Source organism: Lutjanus erythropterus, chromosome 13 (genome assembly GCF_056507025.1).
Source record: "Lutjanus erythropterus isolate fLutEry1 chromosome 13, fLutEry1.hap2, whole genome shotgun sequence".
Classification (NCBI taxonomy): domain Eukaryota; kingdom Metazoa; phylum Chordata; class Actinopteri; order Lutjaniformes; family Lutjanidae; genus Lutjanus; species Lutjanus erythropterus.
In genome coordinates this window covers 8,919,089-8,942,317 of record NC_139329.1, presented here as the reverse complement: position 1 = coordinate 8,942,317, position 23,229 = coordinate 8,919,089, and the positions used below count along the sequence as shown (strand labels likewise).

At 40.5% G+C, this 23,229-nt stretch overlaps 1 protein-coding gene across 7 annotated transcripts in view; it reads right to left on the bottom strand.

Moving 5' to 3' along the window:
- Window positions 1-23,229, bottom strand: part of mical3a (microtubule associated monooxygenase, calponin and LIM domain containing 3a) — a 91,686-nt gene that overhangs the window by 56,642 nt on the left and 11,815 nt on the right. For all 7 annotated transcript variants that reach the window (XM_084734035.1, XM_084734031.1, XM_084734032.1 and 4 more), the window contains exons 2-10: window positions 10,100-10,492; window positions 8,232-8,439; window positions 7,982-8,098; window positions 7,744-7,845; window positions 6,531-6,686; window positions 6,032-6,132; window positions 2,609-2,866; window positions 1,338-1,453; window positions 849-975 (exon numbers count right to left, since the gene is read on the bottom strand). In XM_084734035.1, the coding sequence (XP_084590161.1) occupies window positions 849-975; window positions 1,338-1,453; window positions 2,609-2,866; window positions 6,032-6,132; window positions 6,531-6,686; window positions 7,744-7,845; window positions 7,982-8,098; window positions 8,232-8,439; window positions 10,100-10,378 (1,464 nt within the window). In that variant the 5' untranslated portion in view covers window positions 10,379-10,492. The remainder of the gene's footprint in view (window positions 1-848; window positions 976-1,337; window positions 1,454-2,608; window positions 2,867-6,031; window positions 6,133-6,530; window positions 6,687-7,743; window positions 7,846-7,981; window positions 8,099-8,231; window positions 8,440-10,099; window positions 10,493-23,229) is intronic.

Genomic DNA, 23,229 nt, shown 5'->3' with positions numbered 1-23,229 from the left:
AGTTTTAACACAGATTTCTTCAGCAGAGGGAATTTAGGACAATCAAGTAGAATGAAAAAAGATAGTAAATGCAACATGGTGTTAATTAAAACAAGACACTTAGGATTACAAAGGTATTTTTTCCTATACTTTTATACATAATATTTCTTTTCCAATTGTGTGAACTAATAAAGCGGAGGAAAAAAAGTAAAAAGGTAAATTGTTTTACACATTTATATTCCTAACTGTACAGGTCAAACACAGGAAATGTAAACATCTGGCCTCCTGGCACTTTACTTTTTTCAAAACCAGCCTTTCAACAAAAGTAACTGACCATTCCTTTTTGGAACCTCGGTCAAATTTCTACTTTCCTGTTTCCTGGACTTAGATGTCCATATTTGCTAGGCTCGTTTATGTGGAAAAGAAACCAAATTATGAAGATGGTTAAAAGATGTTGCTGGGGGAGCTGTAAAAGCAACACATTGGGTATAGTTGCATCTTAAATTAGCTAACTAGCTAGCTAATCTACATCAGCTGTTAGCTGGCTTGTTAGCCAGTGTTTAGTTAACATTAGCTGTGACTATACGTTGTTTTTACAGGTCCAACTGCAACATATTTTAACCAACTTTAAAATGTGGTTTTCTTCTCAGCATAGACAAGTCTTGCAAATAGCATATCTAAGTCCAGGAAACAGGAAAGGAGAAACTTTACCGAGGTTCTGCTGGGTACCAGTCTTGCTTAATTGTTATTAGAGCACAAAGCAAAAAGGGACGAGACTTAGGAAGAGTCAGCTGAATAGGCCTGGTGTACAATGAGGCAAAAAGTAGAGAAAAAGATGGCATCTGAGATTTATTGTCTGTCACACTCACCTGACTGGGTTTGAGGAAGTTAAGGCTAATGTTGGGGTAACGTGTGGTGGGATCCAAGCTGTACTGACTGAAGTTTTTGTTGACGTTTTCTGGTGTGGTCTGGGGCAGCAGACGATATATACTCTCCCTAAAACAAGAAGGAAAAATTTTTAAAAAAATCCCATGTACTATACAAGCACAGTCTCGTTGGTGGGAGAAAAACTTTGAGAGATACTATGACAGATAGTTTAAGAAACATTAACATTGTTATCATAGTCACATTCCATTCAGTTCTTATGCAAACCTCTTATCCTATTAGCACCAGCAGAGGTGGGACTGATGCTTGAAATCGCATACAGGCACATTTCCTAGTAAAGCACTTAGAGATAAAAGGGTGTGTTTGAAGAGAGACAATGTGTGTGTGTAGGTGTGTGTGCCTGAGTGTGTGAATGTGAGTACAAGAGCAGGATCAGCCTTGGTGTATGTGCATCAGTGTTTCCACACCCTCACCTCTCAGCCAGCACCTCAAGAGGAGTTTTTCCCTGAGCCCAGCTCCTCACCATCCAACCCGAGTCCATGGCTGCCAGGAAACCTCGGGCGATGCCAGTGCCCATGGGCCAGAAGGGCTGAGGGACAACAGCGGACACCGCATTCATCAACCAAATATGGCCACAGAAGAACCAAAGATATAAAAAACAAAAGTGGTGGAACTGTGATGCAAGATTTAGAGAACAATGTGAACCTTAAAAAGGGAGAACAGTAAAACATATCCTTTATGAAAGACCAGTCAATCCAGTCACATCACATTATAGTACAGAAACTGCACTTCTAAAAGGCTTACATGACATTAGGAAGAACTTGCTGTGGTACTGTTTTGGTGCCAGTAGATCTGTCTGCTACATTTGATATGGTGGATCATAGCATATTAAGACCAGAAAACTGGGTGAATGTGATTGGGATTGCTCTACACTGGTTTAAGTCTCACCTGAGCAGTACAACTTTCTCACTATCAGTTGGGAATGTTTTCTCTAGCCAGGAAAATACCTGTGGAGCTCCACAAGGGTCTGTTCTTGGCCCTTTACAGTTTTCTATCTATATCTTACTAAAAGGTCAGGTTATCCTCTTTAAGGCTAATGTTTTTTTCATTTTTATGCAGATGATGCACTAATTAATTTGTCCATAAATCCACCAGACCCTGCCTCAGTTACCTCAGTAACAACCTGTCTCGCAAGTCTTGGATGTCTCCTGCTAAACACTGACAAAACTGAAGTGATGGTATTTGCATCTGAAGCACACAGTGATTGTGCAAATCAGGCATTACCTTCCCTGGGTCTGCAGTACACCCATGAGCCCAGAAATTTAGGAGGTATGTTTGCTTCTGATCTTACCTTCAATAGACACTTACACAGCATATCACTAAATCAGCTATCAGTCAAATCAGGAATAATGCATAAATTAGATCATTCCTTTCATTGAGTAACGCACAATCTCTCATTCATGCATTTGTTTCCAGCCAGCTACATTACTGCAACTTATTATTTGCCAGACGCCCCCAGAAATCATTCAACTACCTTAAACTTGTACAAAACACTGCAGTTATGGTTCTTACTAGAACTGGAAAACATGAGTACCTTTCACCTATTCCTGTCTCACTGCACTGAGTGACTGAGTACTTTAAAAAGTGCTTAATTAAATTAAGTTTATTATTAAGTTATTACATTGTTATTATCATAAAATGTTGTTCCATGGAAAGCTTTAAAACCCTCTGCTGTCTCTCTCACCTCCAACAGACTGTCACCCACGAGCGCCACCAGCAGCTTGTGACCATGGCGTTGGCGCACCATGGCGGCGTTCTCCGAAGCGTACATGCAGGTGAAGTCGAACATAGCTACATCAGGCTGGCCATAGTGATTGATGGCAAAGTCCAGTGTGGGCAGCTGGTGGTTGGTGGAGAAATCTGCAGCCTCACGGGCATAAGAGAGCAGGGCGGCCTGGTCCACATTAGCCCTGGACAGCAGCAGCTCCGTGTCCGCATAGTCCTATAAGGAGTAAGAGAGAGGAGATTAGAAGTGCCTTTTAGACGAAAACTATTAAAAGCAGACAAATGCGATGAAAGGGTTCCAGCTTGAAGAATCAGCAGTTCTGGAATTAGCAAGAGTCTTGAAACTAAACAAAGCCATAAAGGAACACTTACTCAGCATGTCATTTTATCTGTTAATTCAATTGGCTGCCTCCGAAGAATGAGCGAGAGCCGCTGCTCGGGGACAGACTCTAATTCAGTGGCACAGTACACACCCACTGAGCCAAAGAATGAGTGGGAGGGAAAACAGTGTGGAGAGCCAGATTATTTTCACATCTCACACGGTGAATTAAGGATTTATTTCCACCAAACTAAAGTTGGTGATCCTTGGAACTGTGGAAAGAGTGACTAAGATGGTTTGGGTGAGTTTTATTTGGTTTTTCTGTTGAATTTGAAGTGTGGTTTAAGATGACTTAACAACACAGTTAACCTAGCCTTAGTTCAGTATAAGAGAGAATCTTCAATTCAGAAGCTCTGCCGTTGTATTTTCTTTTTAGTAAGGAAAATACCTATGAATATTTCCTTTCTTGACATTTTGAGTTTATTTTGGTTATTTATTCTATGTAGCAAACTTAAACAGCATACTTCATGTGGTAAACTCATTGGCCACACACCCAGCTATGTCCTAACCTCATATCAGACTGTATTTGGATGTGGTCTGGCTTACATCATATTTGTCCTCAACCAGGTGTAAATGTAATGCAAACTTACTAACTTCGCCCAGCCTTGCCATCTCAAGGAAGCCCAGCACAGATCTACAGACAACCCCCTTCCTTGGCTAAGCAGAAAATAAGAGAGGGCCTATACGGCAGCATCACTACCTTCAACCTGTGTTTGTAAAAAGTTTGTCAGCTCCACCAGATATGTTTGCATAGTTATTTCTGAGCAGAGTGCCAGCACAATCCAGACACTGAGAATACATACTAATATGAGGAGTAAATACAAAGATGTGTCATCATCAGATGTTATTATATTTACATAAACTACCCAGATACTGCCTTCATCTGAGCAATGATTCAGACTATGTTAAGTATTCTGTTGGGTGTTGAATAGAAATTGAAAGCTTACAAATTAGGGACAATTAAAAAATGCATTGTAGTACATTTTTTTGTGAGAGGGATATATGTCATTTGGCAATAATGATATTGTAAACAAACCATCAGTACAATCAAAGAATAAATAAATATTATTTTGAAAACTTAATAGGTCCAAAATATACAAGAATCTTAAACATGGTGCTTTGAACTATGGAGCAATTTGAAGTTATAGCCCCTCAATAATTCACTGTGCTACAAAGAGGCCCAAGCACTTGCTGTGGAACGAACTGTGCAGTTCACAAGTTCCTCAAACATGTAGCATCAAATCACTGCATGCTTTCAAAGTGACATGTTTTTATAGAGGGTGGTGAGAGGTACATTCTTCCATCTTTAAGCTCCCTGGTTGTTCAATGCCAGGCTGGTGGTGTTGATGGTGGGTAAGGGAAAGGGCAGGGTAGTGGAAGATATGAATGAGGGTTGTTTTCTGATTCACGGCGCTGCCTTGAACTGCGTGGAATCCCCACCCTTCTACCCTTCCTCTAGCCTTTTCCAAGGGGCAGGGCAGAGTCAACTTTATTGCTATAAAAGGATCTGTCGAGGACTTTGTATTAAAAGGCTACTCCCAGAACTACACCAGAAAATTATGACTTTTCATTAAAATGTGCCTACATACTCCAAACGCCCTCTGGCTTCAGACCTCAGTGTATACCAAACCCTTATGAATGTCATCAGCTCAGCATGAAAACACACAGACTTGCACACACATGCAGGGACAGCTAATACCCACTTAAATATGTAGAATGATTGTGCTTATGTCAGACAGCTAAAATTATCTGAAAAAGAGTGACGACTGGGACTAGGTTTGCAAAAACGCTAATTTAGGACACTTTTAAGGCAATTTAGATTCCAAGAGCCACCACACAATCACAGCCCACCTTCAGTTCTGTTTGTGCATGAAGACAGACATGCAAAAAGGTCTTTCCGGTTTCCTGTGGAAAGTAGCCAGGGAGGGGAAACTACCGTGTACAGTGAGGACACAAACACTCAGTAAGTGTGCTTGAGTTGCCAGTTTGTTCCTGACCTCTGTTGGCTTGGTTAGATCATTAGACAGAGAATAAAAGACTGAAAGAATGCAAGAGACAAAAAGACAACAAGGGACAGGGGCAGTCTGTGCGTGCGTACAGTATAGCATTGGCTAATGCACATGACTCAATGATAAGCATTACTTAATGTAATGTTATACTTATGTAAATATATATATTTTTTATCTTCTTTACAAAAGGCTAGTCATATGGAAGGCTTGATTTATCAGATATATACCCACCCCAGTTGGTGCATTCTGGACATGCGTATCACTAAAATATGTTCTGCAACAGCCTTGATTAAGTGTGTTTATACGTGACACAAAAAAAAAAAATTTCAGCAAATTTTTCATTTCATTTGTTGAAAAATATGTTTCGACTTAACATGTCATTTAACTTTATTCCTAGCCTTTAATATTTTCCTTCCGCTATTTAAATGATATGGATGTGAACCTACATATTGACATTGATTCTATTCATCCTAATATGCATGTCTGATGACCATTTAATGGATGTTTTTGGGATAGATATATTTATTATAAGAGGATGCATAAGATGATATATGATGACACTCACCTTTTCCAGTTTTTTGACTTGTGGGGTACATAAGATAAAATGCATATTTAAGAGTTATTGTGATTTAGTGAGTTTTTTCCAGCTCTGTTGTCAGGTGTTGGTCAATCTCAGCAGTCCTCTGATTGGGTGATTAAAAATGGAAGCAGTCTCTATGTTTGTATGCATTTGAAAATGTCTAGATTCTGCCAGTATACCTCATGAAGGTCGTTCAGACTGAAACATCGATATTTAATAAATATATCAGCAGAAAGCGAGACAATGTGCGGGAGTTTCTCTAATTGTCTTCGAGAGAATAAAAGACCGCAAGAGACAAAAAGACAACAGGGGACACACTGCTGATTTCGTCAGTCTGTGCGTGCGTACAGTATAGCATTTAGATCAACAACACACACACCACATGGAGCTGAGCTCTGGGCTTTGATCACTCACATGTAGAATGACTCCTTTCTCCAGCAGGCTCTGTTTTTTGGCAGTCATCACAAAGTAGTGCGTGTCGTCCTTGTAGTAGACAATGTTTTCCAGGTCAATACCTGCAAAGTCCAAGAGAAAGACGGATTGTCACATACCAAACAATAATTTTCCTTATTGCTATAGCCGGCTGTCATATCGTCATTAGGGGAGCAATTACACGTCTCAGAGCACAGAACCAAAGCCCCGGGGACATCGTCATGTCAGCAATAAACTGTGGCAGGCTTGGCATCAGACCTAATGTTAAGCATTTTAATTGGATGAGCTGACAAATTCGGACGTGTCATTCAAGGACAGATTATGTGTCCTGTTTACCTTTATTTCACTAAAACATCCCTTGGCATCCATTGCTTCCTGGAACTACTCTGTTTGTCTTACAAACAAATTCCAAAAAAATCTTTTTGTAAAATTCCCGCTGTGTGAATATGGTGAATGTAAGTAAAACAGAGTTGTGACAGACCGGTTGCTTCTCTGAGGTCTTGAAAGAACTTCTGGTTGAAGATGAAGGCCACTCCGCTGATCTCCTCAACCTTCGCCTCCGCTGTCGTATTCCTGTTGATGAAGTTAGCAGTGATGGCGATGGCAAGCTTGCCCCGGAACTCCTTACGCCGGAACCCTGGGGAAAATTAGGAAGGAAGCAGAGCTCAAGGTCAGGAATGAGTGTGCACAGACTTGAACTGTGATACCATAAATCCAACAGTAAAAGCTGAACTCCCAACACTAGGTTTTCCACAGCTTCCTCTTTTTTTTTTTTTTATTGGAACCTTTATTTAAAGGAGTTTGGTTGGTTAGGAGAGTGATACTTGACTTGTAGAACAGCAGTTTCCTGTTATAATAGTCTAAATATAGTGTACATTAAAACGGATACAGATTTTTAGGTGGACCTTTTTCAAGTGGCTAAAATGCCTTTTTTTACTGACCGACTCCAAAACAGTTCATTGCTAGCTTCCATGCTGCTGCCCCTCTGCTTCCCCAAACTAGGAGCATGCTGACCAGCAACACATGTAGGTAATACACTAACTCTTGAGAATAAAATAATCCAAACTATCCCTTTAGCCAGGATGGGTCCCAGTCACATCAAAAATCTCTTTTTCCAAGGAGTCCTGGCAAAGACAGGGAGCAGAATGTTTGCTTTTACTACATATAAAACCCTGCAAATGCATCTTGTACACACTATAAATGCAAACAGATGTTCTGTATCATGACAACATAAACAGCTTTCTAGTTTTTCAAGCTGTGTGATTGCAGTTCATGGTTATCCCAGAGGGAGCCGGCTGCTTCTCTTCATTGATGCAGCAGCCAGTAGTACAAAGAGGGGTCATGGTACTTTACTCCACAGGGGTTCCCGCTGCCAGCGAAGCTGCGCGTGTGTGTGCAGAGGAAACAGACAGCCAATTCAACAATTCCTATTTTTCTGCCATCAGAAATACCATTTGAACGCAGCAGCCAGACACAAACAAACACATGCATGCACTGATGGTCATCCACACACGAGCAGCGGAGTGAGGTCAGGCAGCTGACCACAGCTGTACACAAGTGAGATCATAATTGTTCTGACTAACCTCCAAGTCCACTTAGAAAAAACAAATAGTGCTGTTCATGCTTTGCCTTGTTTAGTCAAGGAAAAGCTGCATTACTAATGCATTTCTCCCAGTCACTGCATGCAGACTTGCCTGGTAGCGTGTTTCTCCTTCCGTCTGCTCCGATGATGACATCAAACTCCAGCTCGTTGACAGGGTGTGTCCTGGGGTGGACCTCAGCCCTCCAACCAATCCCTAAGAAAGCACAGCGTGTGTAATCAGACAGAAATGCACCAGGAGAGCCAGCTTAGAGCCTGTGACAGATAGTCCTCTGACAAAACACATGTTCAGTTTCCACTCATTTTTCTTCAGGTTGTCTGGCAGCACTTACTTTCAGTCTCTTGATCTTCTGGGGGCTCAATAAGACTCTTGAACTCTACGTTGACATGGATTTCAATGCCCAGCAGGAGAGCCATTTTGAGCAACATTAGCTGAAGCTGACGGATACCTACAAAACAACATTGAGACAGAGAGAGAATCTGAATGACACCAGCACTACAAAACTAACAAATACATACTGCAGAACACATCATATCTCTTCCTACAGGCAAATATGTCAAATTACTGTCACATGTACTCACTGATATGATCGATAGCTCCAGCACAGAACTTTCCATAGAACTTCTTGGCCCCGAGGCCCCTGAGGTCCTGGATGGTGAAGGGCCACAGGTGCAGCACATTGTTCCGAGAGAAGGCGTCTCTCTTCTCCAGCAGCACCACTTTGGCCCCCAGGAAAGCCAGTTCGATGGCTGTGCGTAAGCCACATGGTCCCGCACCAATGATCAGACACTAAATACAGACAGACACAGGTGTTATAGACAAGTCATAACAAAGATATCAACCATACAGACATACATATGGAAAAGGACAGCAGAGTCACGCCACAGCCTGAAAACCCACCTATTGAGACTTCAGCTGCATACAGCACGCCAACACTTCCTTCTCAGAACTTGTAGCTCTCTAACATACCCTCTACCCTCCCACACATGTAGGGAAAACTACTGCGGCCACGAAACTTGCAAGACCTTTTGGTTTGTTGGTTCTGGGCTACTCTAGAAACATGGTAGTTCAACATGGCAGCCTCCTTAGAAGAGGACCCACGCCCTCTGTGGGTGTAAAAGGTTCATTCTGATGTAATAAAAACACAAGAATTTTTATCAGTAGGGCAGCACCCCTGATAGTCAACAATTCAAATCTTGAGTCGGAGCCCTGTGGTTGAGTGAGATTCTTCCAGTCAAGCATTTGATTTTTTTTACCTTTGATTTGGGATATGAAGCTTTCAAAAACACACTGGGAGAACATTTCAATGTGGAATTAAAGAGAATTAAAAATATATTTTTATATTAGCTGGTGCGCTCATTAAAAAATTTCCTTGGGACCACATGCACTGATGGTTAATTGACGAGAGAGATTGAAAGGAATAGTTGGTAAACAAGCCCTTTCTGCTCGTTTTTATCCGTCACTGTACACAGAGCAATGTAACAGCATGACAGGCTGTAAACTTTACAAACCGAGTCTAAAAATCACTACAAATTAGTTATTGTTAGTGTTGGACAACATTATGGAAAGGATCATGACAGTGAGAGACCTTATATTAAAGAGTAAAAAACTTTTCGCCAGAAACAGCTGTTTAATTGCTCTCACCAAATTCACCGAGATCCTTTTGCATCATCGTCTGCTTCATCCGGACTTTACAGAAACTAAATAAAACTCATCAACTCTGGTTTGGTCCAAAAAAATTCTTAAGTCACAACGTAAAGGAGTACCCAAGACGGGTGAAGCTGGATAGTGGCTGCAGCCTCAGGAGAGAAGCGCCGCAGGTCCACTGATTTTGTAACTGAACTCTAGGAGGATGCACACCTTGAATTTCTCTGACTGTGTGAAAATCTGATATTCTTAGTAAACAGTAAACACACCCATGTAGGCTCATAAATGAATTTAGTGTAGTGGACTGCACTGTAAAGAAACAAATAATCATCATCATAATATATATAGAGAACAGCCAAATCTGATTCGACTGCGAAAAAACTGTCTGGGACAATCCTAATCAATCAAAATATATTTATGAATATTAGAATCCATTCCTGGCATATTCTCAATATATCCATCTGACACACTGGACATTAAATTAATTTTAGTTGTAAATCATAGTTCAAAGCTGCCTTTCATTCGAACATCTCAACAAAAATAGTACAGCCTCTTTGTCAGCCTCAACCCTAGTTTGGGGGTCAGCTACACATACACTGCAACCTGAGTTAAAGACTGAGATGAAGTTAACCGTTTTCTCAACAGAAATAGAAAAGTGTCTGGCTAGTAAACATGAGCATCATATCATGTTACATGATTCCTTGACATTAAGGATCAAATTTTAGCTCCCATTGACCTGCGACCAGCAACAATAAGAGCCACTCTTTAATGAATCATACAGTTCATAACGAGGCATGCTCACCTTTGAGTTGGCACATGCACGGCCTTTCTTGTACTCTTTCTGGCTGGCCCGCTTGTCTAACTTTGCCCACAGTGCCTTGGCCTTCCAGTAGTTGAGTTTGGACTTCAGCTTGTGATAGAAGATCCTTGACTCAGTGGGCTTGACTTCCAGGTAGTCACACAGCTCCTGGAAGGCCTTGAGTGTGCCCTTGCAGGTGGTCGCCTGGACGAAGCTGTCGAACAGGACATGGGACCGGTTCACCCCATCTCCTCCAGTTGCACCGGCACCTCCATCCCCCATGGTCCAGACTCACACAGGGCTGTGAGGGCCCTTCACCCCCTAGGGGTCTCTGGGTCCAGCCCTAGAACACTCTTAAGTGGGGGGCCTTAACTCCCGGCCTCAGGCATCTTCATTCTGTGAGAAAGAGAGAGAAATAAAACTCAGTCAATCATTGAGGACAGGTCAACCTTCTGCTAAAGGTTTTAGCACTGTATAAAACATTACTGCAGGTTGCAACTGATCCTTCCTAAGTCCTGTCAGAACCTGAGTCAACTTTCTTCTTTCCTGTTTCCTGTACTTAGATATGCTATATGCAAGGCTCAACTATGTTGAAAAGAAAAACAAATTTTGAAAATCATTAAAGGCTGTTGGGGGAACTGCAAAAGCTACATATAAACAGTAAGGCCACATCATAAGTTAGCTCATGTTAGCAAAACACTAACTAATTAGCTAGTTAATCTACTAATTTGTTAGCTAGCTAGTTACCTAGCATTTTGCTAACATTAGTTAACTTAAGATGTTTTTCTTTTCAACTAGTCAACTCAAGCACATATCGAATCTAAGTACAGGAAGCAAAGAAATGTTAAAACAATTTTTAGTCTTACTCTGAGTAGGGCTGTGTATTGGCAAGAAAATGGTGATATGATATGCATCACAATACAGGAGTTACAATGCAATATCTTGTGATATATTGCGATACTGTAAGCAAGATGATATATTGCTTTTTTTTTTTAGGGAACAGCCGATCCAATACTCCGTCCGATACTGACCAAGATCACTAGATCGGATATCGGGTAGGAAAGAAAAGTACAATCTACCAGCCACTGACAGATAAATGTTCAAATTCACCAGCTACTAAATTGTAAATCATAATTTTTGTGAAATCTACCAGCCACTTTCATATTTAACTAGCATTTGACTGGTCACTTGGGCTAATTTCGCACCCTGACCCCTAACAGCTGGTAGTTGTTAACTCGTCATTTTTGATTGGATGAGTTTAGGCATGAGAAGTGAGACTGGGTAGTAAGAATATCAAAGTATGCCAATCAGAGTAAAACAGATCATGCCTTTGAGGAAAGAAATATCGCTTACAGGAAACAGGAAAGCAGAAAGCTGACAGAGGTTCCGGCAGGTAGCAAAAAGGGGCGGGACTTAGGAAGGGTCAAGTGGGCATAAATGTAAACTTACAAGATGACAGCTTTTGAATGGCTGAATGATGCAAACACTGTCCAGTCCAACATAAACAAAAAACTCTAATTAGATGCAAGGGACCAAGGAGAGGAACCAAGTTGTCAATGACTACTTGTCTTCTAAGGAAATGGTCCTGATCTTCTCTAACTAGACTAGACAGACATAGAACGACTGGTCAGACAAGTCATCAAAGCAGCAGTTAAGGATAAAGACTAGGTCATTTAAGGTCTCGCTGTCATCCTTGTGCAGCTTCATGAACTTAAACACCCTCTTATCGGTGTAGGAATGAGACTGCCGGACACAGGAAGGGCACTAAACACACACAATGCCAAACAGGAAACTCACAGGGCATAAGTGTGTAGATACATCTGTGTGGCACAAATAATTCCAGACAGACTCCAGACACAGGAAATAACCGGTGCATCCCAAAACACTAAACAGGACACAATCCTAGTCATTCAAGAAAATGATTTGGGCTATAGAAAGACACCAGATAGTAGGGTCCATTTTAGCCACTGTGTACATGCCCCCTGGTGTGCTGTAGCTTCCTGTGTAAATACCAAGTGAGAGTTGACTTTTGCTACCTGCTATGACTTGCAGCAGTGCAACTTTATGTGTTCTGCCTTTTCACCCCCAGGGGAAGAGATCATTCATGTTGTTTGGCGTCTGTGGCTCAGCTGTCAGGACTGGAATGTTTATTCCTGACATATTTAGGAGCATGAGCAGCCTTTTAAAAGGTCAGCGCTACTCAACATCAGTGCAAAAAGGAGGACTGTGGAAAAGAAGAAGATGAAAGAAACACTATGACAAAAGTGGTAATGATGACTGCTAAAAACTTGTTTGATCCAATCCATTGGCTGAATAACACATTTTCAGCCAAGCAGTGGCTCTGTTTTGCATTAGCTCCCCGGGGCAACAATGCAGAAACTTGCTTCGCTTGTTTAGAGCTTCACAATAGCTCAGCAAGTAGGATACATAACTCTCTAACACTTAACATGCAGAAAGACTATCTCAAGAATTAGCATTAGTTGCAAAAAAGACAAAAGAAAAAGTATTACATGAGGGTTCAATTTAATTGTGGCTTAATTGTCCATGGCCACCAAATATTCCATGTAGGTGGCTCCCTGTGGCCACCATGTTTTATCCCAACACCGCAAGCCTTCACCAACATAGCTAAAAAATTAAGCATCAAGAGTGAATAGAAGCAAGAGTCTAAGTGGCTAGAATTTATTGTGATGTGTGCCGCCAGTTTCCTCCACTAGCTGAGAGAGATAGCTTGTTTTTAATCTGAAAAAATGTCTTCAGTAAGACCGCAGCACAACTCAAGGGAAAAGTGGATGACACAAGTGTCAAAGTTAAGGAAGGCTGTGTTAAGTATCATTAAATGTTCTGTATTCTTTTACATAAGTTACACTTGAGTCACCAAAAATGTACTCTGGCACCAAATTTCAGGCTTTGGTGTCCCATGTGGCCAGTGCTTAATAATATTAGCACATTAACAGTTTGACATTTTGGGAAAAGACACAGTTGACACAGAGTTAACACTCTTATAATATGATATAAAGCTACTGCCAAATGACTGTTAGCGTAGCTTAGTATAAAGGCTAAAAACAAGGGGAGGAGTGCTAGCCTGGCTCTGTCTATAACAAAATCTACAAAGCAGCAACTCTAAAGCTCACCAATAATAATAATATGTTATTATCTCAGTTTTTGTGCAGGTTTCAGGTGCTGGCAGATTTTGCTACCTTGGGCCAGAGCCAGTCCAGGAGTTTCCCTGTTTCTGAACTGAGCTAAGCTAAGAATCATATTTACTGTACAGACATGAGAGTGGTATCCTCTAATCCAACCCTTTGCAAGTAAGTGGATTACTGTGTTTCCCAAAATATCAAATTATTCCTTTAAAGATTATGACAAGATTATGCATGGCAGGTGAGGTGGAGACAGAGACGCACTTCCTCTTAAAATGTGACAAATACAATAAAATCAGAAGAATACAACAACAAATATATTTACTGATCGCTGACTACTGATTAGAAGTAGATGACAGTGCAAAGCTAAAGGTTCTATTGGGATGAGGACATATTTTTTCTTTAATATCATTATTGAATTTAATTAATATGTACTACTCTTTTTTGTATCATTAACACTTTGGCAATATTGCTTCTAAAACATTCATGCCAACAAAGCATTTTGAATTATACTGAACTGATTGCACTAACACTAACTGGATAAATCATTAGTTATTGTAAGACACCAGAAAGGGTGGAAAGATCAGACTGTCAATAACAGATAGTTTAACATTTATGTGTCAGACCTAATCTTGATGCTGTAAGGACATAGCCACCACTGAGGTGAAGACAGGACTCTGGAGGAAGGACACATGAATATTTACACTGTCAGCCACTTTCTCTGGAAAAGCTTTGAGCTTTGTACTCCACTGTCCAGGATGTTGGGCCAGTTCATGAAAACCAATGTAGTCCCAGTCCCAGTGGCAACACACGATGAAAGGAAGGCAGGTACAGAGGTCAGCTGGCCTCCTTTACACACCCTGCCAACTCCTCACTGCAGTGAAAACAGCAGGCTCAGGGTTTGGCTCGGCCTCAGTCAGTCAGATCAGGGCTGGAGGGTGCAGTGCCAGCGCAGATGGAACGGGCCTCTTCCAACACAAGCATTTAGATAAGCTACATTTCCTCTACGAGTGAACATGCATGGCTTCACTATCAACTCAAATATGTTAGGGAAAAAAAAGGTCCATCCACACCTGCAGAAGTTGTGGTCTGTGGTAATGTAGGCTATGTGTAGAGACACCCACACATAGACACATCTGTGCTCAACAAATCATCTGTGACAGACGCCACCGTAGTATTAGTTTAGTAGCTTACATGCAAAACACTGTCACGCACTAGTACCTCTGTACGACAGTTAGCCCAAATAAACTGAACAGGGACCCTCTGATCGACTGGGTGTCACAGTAAACAGCCAATGTTCAAATTCAATGGTCCGTAATTCGCTTGTCAATAATAATGACTGTGGGATCGAAAACAGGGAAGGCAGATACATAAACATCACTCAAATAGTGAGCAGGCATCTGAGGCCGGGTTCTGTTTATCTCCACGTGGATGCAGGATGCTGCGGTTGACAGCTGAGCAGATTGAGCTGCAGTCAGGCTTGTAGTTTCTTTAGTGTGTAGTCAGTGAGATTGAAGAAGGGTTATTTTCTTCATGAGCCAGTGTAACAGCTGTATACTACTAACCTAGGTTAAATCCTTTGTAAAACATGAAAAAATACAAACAGCAAATGAATGCCATAGAATATGACTTCACCATTCTAGGAAAGAAAGGCATGTGGGCCACTGCTAGGGAGTAGCAGGGTGAATAAATTCAGGGTTAATAAATTATTTGGTGTTGGATCGTTGACATGTTTACTCTTCCATACAGATACCAGCAATTTAGGCCGTATCAGATGCCAAAACCAATACAGGTATCAGGAAAACATACTCATGAATATTAACCTGTAAGCCACCTCTGCCAATAAATCTCTGTAAATCTTACACACTGGGCCTTTAAGCTATTAAGAGATCATCAATCAAATGATTAATCAGTTGACTAGTTGCTCTACTTAAGCGTGAGGCACAGGTACTGTAGCTGCTTTTACAAAGACTCTCATATTTGGGGGTTTCTCTGAAAATCTTAATGATCAGAAATCAGTCCGTAATCTGCACCACATCAACTGATTAACTATGATCTTAACAAACCCAAAAAGCCTCACAGGAGCATCTTAAAACAAAAATCTAAAGCTTTAGTCATGGATTCTTACACTCCGCTCTTTGACCCTACTGATGGTTTTCAACTTCATGACAGAAGACAAGCAAAGAGATCACAATTCATCAGCACTGAGACTGTTTTATGAGGCAGAGGAGGGGAAAGCAGGTCACTTAAATCTCCTTGCTCAAATGAAAGCATAGTTAAAAAGAAGGCACATCAAACAGAGCAGGGAGGTGGGAGGATTGTCTCAGATGTGCAATTATTCACTTCATGGTGAAATCAAACCTTTTTTGCGAGAACTAACTTCAGCCTCCTGCTTTAGTGCTCTGCCCATTCATAGCAGGGAGAAAAGTGATTCCCTCTGTGAGCTTGTCATTTTCCTGTAGAGAGTTTATGCTGATGCTTTAAAAGCCAAACAAGCACAGGAGATGAGAAGATACTATAACACACATCTGAGAAAGCTAGCAGTAAACATCTAACACACTTTGAGTCTTTGAAGGAAAAAGGGGATGCAGCCGCTGACGACATGCTGCGCCACAGTATGATCCCATAGATGGTGGAGCTCAGGCAGGTCTGTTGTGACATGCTACACCCTGACCCAGTCTAATGACAACAATAAACCTGGACTATAATTTGAATAATAGTAGCCTCCTGCAGAGACCCATATGCCCACTCCACAGGAAACTCTGCAGCATGTGTTTCAGTTAGGCAGAGAGTGGTGACAACAAACACATGATGAATTATCATACTGACATTACTAGACCTACGTTAATAGATTAATAGATAACCTGAGCAGCATCATGACAATTTCAAGTAAATGTTTATGAAATACTATTGGGACAATTACCTATTTCCTTCTACAACACGACAACATTGATTCGAAAAAAAAGGGGAAACATTTTCTATCTGTTAACACTATGCTTTGCCGTGCAAAGTGAGAGATGAGTAACATTTTTCACTTCTGCGACACATTTGTATTTAACAGAAAAGTGTTTAAAATATCTGTTAAAAGACACAGCTGGAGTGAAGACATGTAGCAGCCTCTTCACTGATGGTGTAATAATAAACCAGCACAAAAATGACAGTTATCAACATAATCTACCATAACTCACCATGACCTGAGTAAACTAGAGCCCGACTGATATATCAGTCAACCAACATTATCAGACTATCTTTGGCCTATCACAGCTTTATCTGTTGTCTGATATGCACCTAGATCAAAACTTTTTTTTTTTTTAAACAGATCATATTGCAGGCTGTTTTTATTTTTTAGCTTTAAAAAGCAGCATTTTATGTATACTTGATCAAAATATATTTTTCACCATATGTGTTTTTAATTTATAGTTATTTATAATTATTTTAAATATAAGTATAAGTTTTAATGTTTCAGTGCCCAGATATCATTTTGGACAATACAGTTTATTGTTAACCTGTATTTTGTGATATTTTGCTGACATTACATATCTTTGTCACAAGTGTTGCACTTTTTTTGCAGTGGTCCCTCAAAAATGGTTGCTGATATTCTGTATATTATATTCTGTAATATCAACCCATAATTCAATATATGTATTGTCCCCAAAAATTCAGTCAGGCCCTAGAACAAACACCTTACAAACACATTACAAACTTAAACTATCAGCAATGGATCATGGGAAATTATGCAAATAAGCTATTACACAACTTATATTACACAAACTATACAAGCTTTCCAAACTGAAGTTCAGTTTCAGCCTATTACTCGTACTAATAATAACACTAATAAAAATAATAATAAATTATCATAAACATCAAGATAAAAATGAGTGTTGGTATTAGTATAGTGTTGGCATCAGTAGCTATTCAAATTCAGATATAGGAAACTTAACTGAAAAAACGGTAACATCTCTACAAATATCTTGTCTTTGTCCTTTATTCAATTGAACACAGGTCAAAAAAGATTTCCTAATCATTGTTTTTCAGTTAGAGTTTACGGCGTCCCAACTTTTTTTGGAATCAGTCGTAAAATTCCAACCGCACCATTTTAAGTGGATGCTAAAAAGAAAAAAAAAATCCAAATAGCTTTGGCTCAGCACTCACTCAGAATCTCCTGACATCTGGATGAGCTGCAGGATTTCACACATTCACACAATTGACAAAGGAATTACACACATGCATGCAAATCCTTGCACACACAGCGTCCCCTCAGTATGCATACAAACACACACACACACACACACACACACACACATACACACACACATACAGAGCATGCCTTTGCTGTTTTTACCAGTTGCATTACATCATCCTCTAATCTAAAAATAGAGCCAGAGATTAGGCCACTGGGCTGCACGTTTGACAGCACAGCTTTTATGTCCTGTAAATGTTGTCACTGTTAGAAATAATATATGACAGACTGCAAATACAAATTGATTTCGAAGTCTGGATAAATAAAGTATGTTGTTAATATAAATCAAAACTTGTAGCGGCTTGTATGTTTTTGTTCCTTTGTTGTTTTTTTGCCTTTCTGGTCACAGTGGAAAAACAATCTGGGATGCCACATAATCCAATTTTATTTGCCTGCATCTAATTTAATATTCATTCCAGGATCAAAAAATCATATAAAAAAAAATCAATAATATGGGTATCAAGAATACCAAGGAGAATCAGAGGAATTTGGTGTGGTGCTGTCTTACTGCAGATATGTAAACAAGTAAACAAGCTGTGTCTTACCAGTCATAGTGACAAAGAATAACTGGGATGACTAGGCTGACTGTAAGCTTGTGTCACTGTATTTCCTGAAATAGCAGTTTTGTCCTCCGTCAGTCTGCAGCTGAGGGATGACTGATGCTCAGAGGACACCCTGGAGATGAAAGTAATATCTCAGCCCTCTCCCACTCTCATCTATCAGGAGACTTGGCAGAGAGCAGCAAAGAGAGCAGGATGCAACGTGATCTTTCTCCCTGAGCGGTGGATCTCTCTACAATAATGGATTTACAAGAAGAACATTTGGTTAGTCGAACTTGTAGCGGACCACACCTGATTTACAAGTTCTAAAAAAAACCCCAGTAATAATGGAGCTGGATTTGACCGTTTCATGTCCCTGCTTATTTCTTCCTGTTTGCTGTGACACAACAGCAGTTTTGTCTTTGTTCTCACCAGTTAATGATCACCCTGACATCCCCCGTGTAGTCAGCCACTAGACAGTCACTGGAGATGGCTATATTACAGTTTGATAATCGTGCTAATTAGAGAGAAATGCAGCAGTGGCAGGTGTGGTCTATTTAGGGGCTGCCTGCTGGCTGTAAATAGATCATCCTGACAGCAAAAGTACAGTAGTTAGCTCATATTTTTCCTTTATTTGTCATTAGGTGCGCAACATTTTGGCTAGCAGTCAGGAAAAGTTCACAACCTTCATAAAGTAAATGAAAACACTGGAAAATGTTTGGCTAATTTAAAAAAGAAGAAGAACTCTCCACATTAGGAAATACACCTCTTTGCTTTCTTGCTAACTGTTAGTTGAGAAGATTTAGCTACCTGTCTGTTAAACATGAAGCTTTGCTTAGCATAAACACTGAAAATAGCAGGAAACACAGCTTCGAAGCTTAAAGTTTTCTTTACCTTTGGATAGAGCCTGGCTAGCTGTTTCCCCCTACTTTCAGTCTGTATGCTAAGCTAAGCTAATCACTTCCTGAAGAGTGATGAGAGTGCTACCAATCTTCTCATCCAACTATGGGCAAGAAAGCTGGCTAATAAAATCTATCTAACAAGTTAAATGTTTGCTGAAAGAATTAGTCAACTGGCAGGAAATTCAACGACAACTGTTTTGGCGATCGACTTATCACTTAATAAGTCAATTAGCTATTAAGCAAAAATGCCAAACCTTTGTTGGTTAAGCCTCTCAAATGTTACGACTTGCTCCTTTTCTGTTTGTCGACCTTCACTGTTTTGACATGAGGTAGTAGTGTAAACACAGGTGTGATCAGTGATACTAATTAAGGTTCCATCCCATTCAGGTCAAACACAGTCAGGGTGCTGCTATGCTGGCTCACTGGAAAGACATTACTACATTGCACTGCACTGAAGGGACCTTAATTAGTATCACTGGTAACACCTGTGTTTACCCTGCTATTTCATATCAATGCAGCTGCTGTGAAAAAGGTCTGTTGTTGTAAATTGACTATCCATGGGTTTTGGACTGTTCGTTTCACTAAACAAGCTATTTTGAAGATGCCAGTTTCCCCGCTGGACAGGCATTTTGCACAACCGTCTGATATTTTGTTGACTAAATCCAGTGAGCACAAAACAGGAAGTTGATTTCCAGTTGTTTCACCCAAGCATCGAAGATGATGCAGTTACATTAAGGTGTCACAAAATGGAAATTTGTTAAATCGCTGCTCAGTTATAGGTTGAAAGTCAGACAGCATTGAATAGTTTGAAGGCATTTGTCCAAAGTCATATTTCAAGACAATCCAAGGAATTTGTGCAAATGACCAAAACGTTGCAACAAACACAGGTCTTCAAGAAGTCTGCAATGGAGACGTATGCTGGTCGCAATGCATTGATCTTTTTAAATGCATTTTGCCGTGTAAAATAAAGGCATTTTAATTTAGCAGAAAAACCTACAGTGTACCTTGGATTGTTTTTTTTAAGACTATATTAAACCCATGCAATGAGTCCTTCACAAAAGGAATATGATGACAGACTATTAGGAGAGGATGAATACTTTCACCATTGCAAATCCCAGTCAAATATGAACAAAACATATTGAAAAAGAATATTTATCACAGCCTTACTTATTTTGAACTTAAACAGGTATCTTGTACTCAATAATTGGACAACCCAATATTGATGTAAATACATGGTGATGCCCTTCCTCACACATCGTGTGTGTGTGTGTGTGTGTGTGTGTGTGTGTGTGTGTGTGTGTGTGCGCCCTGTGCATAATAATTAAGGTGCAAGTAAGATGCAGGAAAACAAGTCCATTCATAAAATCGGATGGTTTTCCCACGTACTTAAAAGCATCAGAAGGTGATTTCTTCAAGCGCATTCTTTTATTCATATTTCAAAAGGACTGAAGCTTTGTCAGGGACGCTCATCATTACTGTGTCTGCCTGTAGCTGTAAACAAAAGAAGGAACTTCAGAGCCTCGGGTCAAACACCGCAAGTTAAGCCTGAGAGGTTATTATCTAGAAACGAGTCTATAAACACCAGCATGTTTAAACCAGAAGATCAAAAATGGGTAGAAATATAATTACCTGAAATGACAGTAATAATGGTTTGTCATCCTAAATATTATCTGTAAAGTATCAACAGAATGATAACAGACGTGAGGCTTAAGTCAACAAGACGAATGAATGGCCATGTTCCGCTCTTTGATATGTGATATTGTCCAGATATGTTCATTATGCCCCCTATGCAAACCACTAAGCTCAGTTCAGCTACTCGATCAGCCTCCAGGAGTGGAGACAGTTGTGCGTTTTTTCACATCAGCAGACAAAAAACCTCAGAGCTCACAGGGTACACAAACATTTGTTGACTGGAACTCAACTTGCTCCTGGCAGAGGCCGTCTCCAAACCATCTGGCTTTTGAATCACTTCTGTTTCTGACAAGTCTGGCTGCGCTGTGCAGCTGAGCACTTCATGTTAGCTCCCACGACTGATGCAGATTTTCACCAACAATCTGCACCCAGATCAGCCTCTGAGCCAGCAAACATATGAACTCCATGCTGTCCTCTCGGAAACATTAAACAGGCTGACACATTAATAATAAACACAAAGGGAAAAACATCATGTCCTCAGTCAAATTCATCACGTCTGTGGCCTCGTGGGACTCACTCAACCAAGATTTGAAGTACAACATGTGCGTGCAGCATCCTCTATTCAGCTGGTGCCATGTGTCATCTTATGTCTTTCCTGTCAGACCGTTCAAAGCTTCCAGTAAAGCACAAATGACCCTTCAAATGTATCCTCTCTATTGGCCTATGCAGTTGAGGCAATTTAGAAATGCAGTGCAACTACTTGCTGCCTTTTTCATCTTAATTCTTTCCATCTAACAAGAAAAGTACCTTCCTTCAAAAGCAAAGGCCTTCCAGGTATCTGTGGAAAAAAATAGTTAATCTGGATAATGAGCTTTAAACTAGGGCTGTCCCCTGTTGAGAAGAGTCGTAGTCGACCACGTTTTCATTTATTCTTTTGTTGCAGAAAAAGAAATAAAAAAAAAAAAGCCTCAAACTCCTTTAGGCACAGGGGATTGTTGCAACATGGATCTTTTATCTTGTAACACTGTAGTCACCAGCACACTGCTGCTAACTGTGCTGTAGCTGCCGTTAGCTCAGTTAGCAGTCCTGCTGAAATACAGCACTGAGGTGATCTGATGTTAGAGCGGCTCCGACCAGGACTCTGACTCCGGGATGATAAAGGCACAGTGGGTTAGGGTGGGACAACAGGCGTGAAGCACTTCAGAAGTGAGTTTGCAACTTAGCAATTTGATTTTTATACATCATCCATCATGTTGATATTGTTGCGAATATTTGTTTTCGTGACATTAGAAGTTGGTCTATTTATTCCTTTGTTTTGAACACTGAGACCTGTGTGAGGTTATACTGTGTTGAAACAGCCTAAACCTAAGCCTTCAGTCTTGTTGCTCGTCGTTGCAAAGCGTTCAGAGTCATTGCTCTTTTCGCTGTTGGCATGTAACAGGCATCTTACTTAGTGCTCCAAAAATCTATATTTAAATAGTTAGAATAATATCTTAAAAGACAATGACTAGTCAACTAATGGCTTTAACTGATGACTACTAGTCGACTATGTAAATCTTTAGGTAGGGGCAGGCATTCAACGTTGGATGAATGATTATGGATTTATTTTACTACGTCTCCAAAAAAAGACACCAACTTTGAAAAAGACACAACACTAGTGTTACAGTTAGCTTAACATTAGCATTAGCTTTACGATAACCTTTCCTGCTTGGCTCTCTTCAGAGCTAACCTGACTTTTCTTGGTGTTGAGACGCTGCAGTGTTTGTTCACTGTACTGTACATTTACTGCCAGAGCGACAGCGTTCTGCTCCGATATGGATTTCACCGTCACTCTTGGTCTGCTGCTAACTTTCCTGCACTTACAAGCCACACACACATTACACACTACCCAGTTCCTTACAGGAGCTACAGTACGCTTACAACAGCACGCTTCAGTGAAGTCCAATAAAACGTAATTATAAAGGCAGATGTGGTAAACTGGCATCCCACAGATTTAAGTTTCTTTGCCACCACGGTAAGAAAAAATCCATACCATCACAGCCATGTGGTAAAGAGACATGCAGCACATATGACAGATATACGTCATACTACATTGTGCAAGTATATAGCGGCCTCAATCTGTTCAGTTGTGTTGCCAAGGCAACCATGAATTCAGAGAGGGCTTAATCTGAACCTTGTTACTTCCTGAATCTAATGGCCTGTATTAGACCCATTCCAACAATGTCAGAGGGATTCCAAAATGCAAAATAGCACAGCCAGTGAAAAAAAGACATTACTTAAACTCTCCCTCCGAAATGACTCATGGGAAAATTTACAGACGACAAAGGATCTATATTATGAAATTCATATTAGTAACGGCTTGGGGGGAGTCTGAGCCTGTGCCCATGCTGCTTGCTCATGGCTATCAAACATGGCCGATTAGAGCTGCCAGCCAGTACTTGCCGCAGCTATTTGATTTAGGAAACCTCTCAAATCCCAACTTGAATGCTACTTCTCCCACCTTCATGCCTTTCATAACAGGAGCGGAGCAGGAACCGCAGCTATGCAGCAATAAACACAGTGAACCACAATAGAGATGGAGGCTTGATGCAAAAACACTCGAAAGCACAGCTGTCAAGAGCATAGCAGCGCTCATAAAAAAATCTTCATGGATTTTAACATTTGGTTATCTACGTCGTTG